The sequence below is a fragment of the Ipomoea nil genome, unplaced genomic scaffold (assembly GCF_001879475.1).
Source record: "Ipomoea nil cultivar Tokyo-kokei standard unplaced genomic scaffold, Asagao_1.1 scaffold1834, whole genome shotgun sequence".
NCBI classification, from domain to species: domain Eukaryota; kingdom Viridiplantae; phylum Streptophyta; class Magnoliopsida; order Solanales; family Convolvulaceae; genus Ipomoea; species Ipomoea nil.
The window spans coordinates 4045343-4049300 of NW_017618262.1; the positions used below are offsets into that span (position 1 = coordinate 4045343).

Here is a 3958-nt window from a genome sequence, read left to right on the forward strand (position 1 = left end):
AACTAAATATATAAATATACACATGTATATTTTATAGTATAATAATAATAATAATAATAATAATAATAATAATAATAATAATAATAATATTATTATTATTATTATTATTATTATTATTATAAGGATAAGGATTAGTTAACAAGGGCAAAGTTGGAATAATCCAAGGTAATCTAAGATTACCTAAAAAAATGGAGGTAATCACATTACCTTGAAACATTACCGCCACATCAGCTTTCAGGTAATATAACATTACCAGGTAATCTCATAACTTGAACCAAACAAGGTAATATAACATTACCAGACTCAGATTACCTAGGTAATCAAAGATGACCTGAACCAAACGTCGCCTTAGGAGTTAATGTCAGAACTAATTCTCCCAAGTGAAGATCAAAGCTGATGTGGGAATAGAATAATTCAAAAAGAATCCTCTGGTAAGGGGTTGAGATATTTCTCTTCCCAAGGTTTTTAACATTTAATTTGTTTATTTTTATTAAATGGTGGGTCCATAAAAACTGAGAAATAACTCAAAACTGATGTGGAAAAGAGTTTTTTTGTGATTGAAGGAGATAGTGGAGGATGAGGTGGATGCTGGAACCCACAAATAATTGAGAAATAACCTCAATTGATAAGGATGCTCTAAGTGCTTGTACATTAGTGCCTTAACTTAGCTTGTAGCTTGTCGGTGTTAGTAAATCTTTTTTTTTTTGAATGCGTCGGTGTTAGTAAATCTAAGTTATCAATTTCTTTTAATTTAATTTGATCAGCTAGTCGAACTGGTGCTCTACAGCACCATCATGGGTGTGTATGCATGTTATAGTTCATTGTGGACTATTAGTGACAAATATAAACAAGTGGGAAAGAAGATAGTATGTCGGCTATGAAAAAATAGTGATTAAAAATCAAAGCTGCATGTTACTCCACAATAAGTTCACATGAAGTTGCTAACAATCGGTATTGAAAGAGTTTTCCAAATAAAATAAAGTAACAAACAATCCTTGCTTAACCGAGTAATATATTGTAAGGTTCAAAGTTCAACTTCAAATTTAAGTGTCTTATTAATCTTTTCAATATGAGCCATCAGCTATATATATATATATAGACAATTTAAATCAATTCACTTCATTGTGGTCTATTGTTGTTAGGATAACAAGACGAGCTTCACCCGAAATGTACCTTCGAGTAGCGGCTGATGATATTTGCATAAATGTTACACTAAAAATGCTTCCCAAATAAAACACAATTGACAATTTTAATATTGATGATAAGATGGTAAAGATGATGGCAGGTGGTTAGTTAGCTAAGGGGGTGAGAGAACATGGGTTGAAAGGGAATCCACATGGAACTTATGAGTAATTAAAGAAGACATCCATACATTAGGTAACAAAGAGTAGGTTGTTGTTTATTATATAATGGAAAGATATGATACATTAGATAGGATAACCCATCATTGATTTGCTTCGACATAATCAATGAAAGCAACCTAATTTATTAACTAATAACGTTTTACTATTTGGTATTCATGATTCCTCTACTACAATAAATATGTTACAAAATTATTATTAATTATCAAAAAAAAAATTACTATTCCAGTGACGAAAGAAACCCGCAACTATTATTCGATACTGTATACTGGTAAACTAGCTGGATTGAAGTTAGATTAACTTTAGAGGTGTGTGTATTTCATGTCCACATAGTCTGCAGCTCCCAGCTGAAGGAATGGCCGAAGTTGTTGTTGTTGTCGTCGAGGGAGCTTAAGGTACTAAGGAGACCATGATGTTGGGCGGTTTCTGTCGCCGCCGTGACGGCGCCGAAGCTGTCGAAACCGGATTGGTGGTGAAGCGGCAGCGGCGGCGGCGGCGGCATTTCCATGCAAACGCGGGCCATGAGGTGGTTGGCTACTTGCGCTTGCAGCTGGAATTGCATGTTGAGCAGCTCCGCCTGCGTCTGCGCTAGCTGCGCCTGGAGCTCGCTCACTTGCTTCTGCAGGTGACAGATCGCGCCGGCGCTGCCGTAGACCGGGTCCCGCAGCCGCGCGTTCGCCTCGTACACCATGCTGCTCACGGCGTCCGCCCTTTGAGACTCCGGCAGTTCCTGATGAGAATTCAAACGCGAAACTGGTCAATACATATATACTTCCATATATACCTTCTAGACTTGGTTTGACATTACGTCGAGCAGTTGGTGCGCAGCGCATTAAGTTTGACAAGACGTTGATTAACGAGTTTAGATAAAGTCAATTTATAGCTAATGACAAATGTAGTCATGCATGTGCATAAACAGTTTGATTAATCCTAATATCAACATCCTTAATAGTAATAATCAAAGATGATTAAATTGGTGGTCGATCAGAATATTAGTTTGATAATTACAAGATTTCAAGTTAGACTTTTAATGAGAGCGACTTACTGACTTTCTTAGCTGAACTGATTAGATAATTACAGTCAAATCTACAATGCGAGATTTATTTAATGCACAGATATGAATTATTACAAATAATTAGGCATTGAATGTGGTGTAGTACCTGCAAAAATTTGATAATATTGCTAGCGCCGAACACACGATGAGCGGTGGTGAACTTGAGGGGATCAGTGGGAGGAAAATAGGGTGCCAAGACACATTTCTCGGCGCATCTCCGCCGCAGGATCTTACACGCGGCGCAAGGGCTCACCACCAGAGATGGCGGCGGCGGAGGGGAAGAAGAGGAGGACGGCGAAACGGAGCGAGATGACGGTGGAGTAACGGTCGTCTCACATGATGACTCCATTTCCCTTTATCAAGTGAAGAGAAATATTAGAGAGAGAGAGAGGCTTTAGAAGAGAAAATATGGATATAAAATATGGCTAAGGCATTCATATATATATATTATATATACGTGAAGGGAGAGAATGGAAGTCACTGCTTTTGGCGTATTGTTACCGACTTACCCGTTAGTCGTTAACGCTATGAGAAAACTCCACAACTTTTGTCGACAAAAGACTAAGGATGATTAAGGACAAATTAGAATTGTCGTCGGGAAATTAATCGAACTTAATGGGAGATTACCCAATCAAATTTCACCTGCTGTACTGTACAAGGACAAAGAGGAATTCAAATTGCACTTTCTATAGTCCAAAACAAAATGAGATCTGATAATAAAAACATCTGTGCGTGTGCCACTTTTTAATAATTTTCATTTATAATATATAGTAACCATCCAGCTAAATACAATATCTCAACAAATTAAAACTAGATTAAATATCATCTTATGATCGAATTAAAATTATTTTACTTGAGACATGAAATATTTAATCTCAAATCAAAGAGTCACACTTGTGTTAGACTGCCTCACGGATCCTTATCTGTGAGATGAGTCGGATCGGTCAACATACAAATTAATACTTATATTAACAAATGTAATACTAAATCATGAATAAAATGTTTGTTATTTATAAGAAAAAACGTAATACTTTTGATAATAAATATAATACTTTTACATTTTTAATGTAAAAGTATTTTTTTAAAAATAAAAAAAAACATTATATTTTTCTTTACTGAAATTTCATTCAGATTGCATTATTATGTCTAGAATTGGAAAAATGGTCAAATAGGCACCTGAACATTATTTAAGAAGTTAATTAGACCCTTAAATTTTCAAAGGTTGCAATTAAACCCTTAAAGTCTTAAACATATTATTTTAGATCATTGAGGCACAAAAACCAATTGGTGACCTATAATTATAGGTCACTAAGGTTCCGACGAACTTTCGATGAGATTTCGATCATATTTTGGGCTCATCGAAACAGTCACTGGAGAGTGGAGAAGGCGACCCTCCTTCACTGACGAAGGCAACCAAACGACACCGGCAACCCTTTCGCTAGTGTTTTTTATCGGAATATGGTCAAAATTTTGCCAGAACCTTAGTAACCTTTAATTACATGTCACCAACTGATTTTTGGACCTTAATATTCTAAAATAATAT

At 35.8% G+C, this 3958-nt stretch overlaps 1 protein-coding gene across 1 annotated transcript; it reads right to left on the reverse strand.

Annotated features, from left to right (window-relative positions):
* Positions 1–1472: 1472 nt before the first annotated feature.
* LOC109192914 (LOB domain-containing protein 1) lies at positions 1473–2831 on the reverse strand. Its single transcript, XM_019343629.1, has 2 exons — positions 2522–2831; positions 1473–2091 (listed from the first exon to the last, which is right to left on the reverse strand). Exons 1-2 carry the CDS (start codon positions 2762–2764, stop codon positions 1681–1683), a joined length of 654 nt encoding a protein of 217 aa, XP_019199174.1. The 5' UTR covers positions 2765–2831; the 3' UTR covers positions 1473–1680.
* Positions 2832–3958: the final 1127 nt, after the last annotated feature.

Excerpts from the sequence above, each read along its gene's own strand:
- LOC109192914 (XM_019343629.1), bottom strand. The coding sequence starts at position 2,764 with ATGGAGTCATCATGTGAGACGACCGTTACTCCACCGTCATCTCGCTCC. Across the intron at positions 2,092-2,521 it reads ATATTATCAAATTTTTGCAG|GAACTGCCGGAGTCTCAAAG; the intron begins GTACTACACCAC and ends AATTCTCATCAG.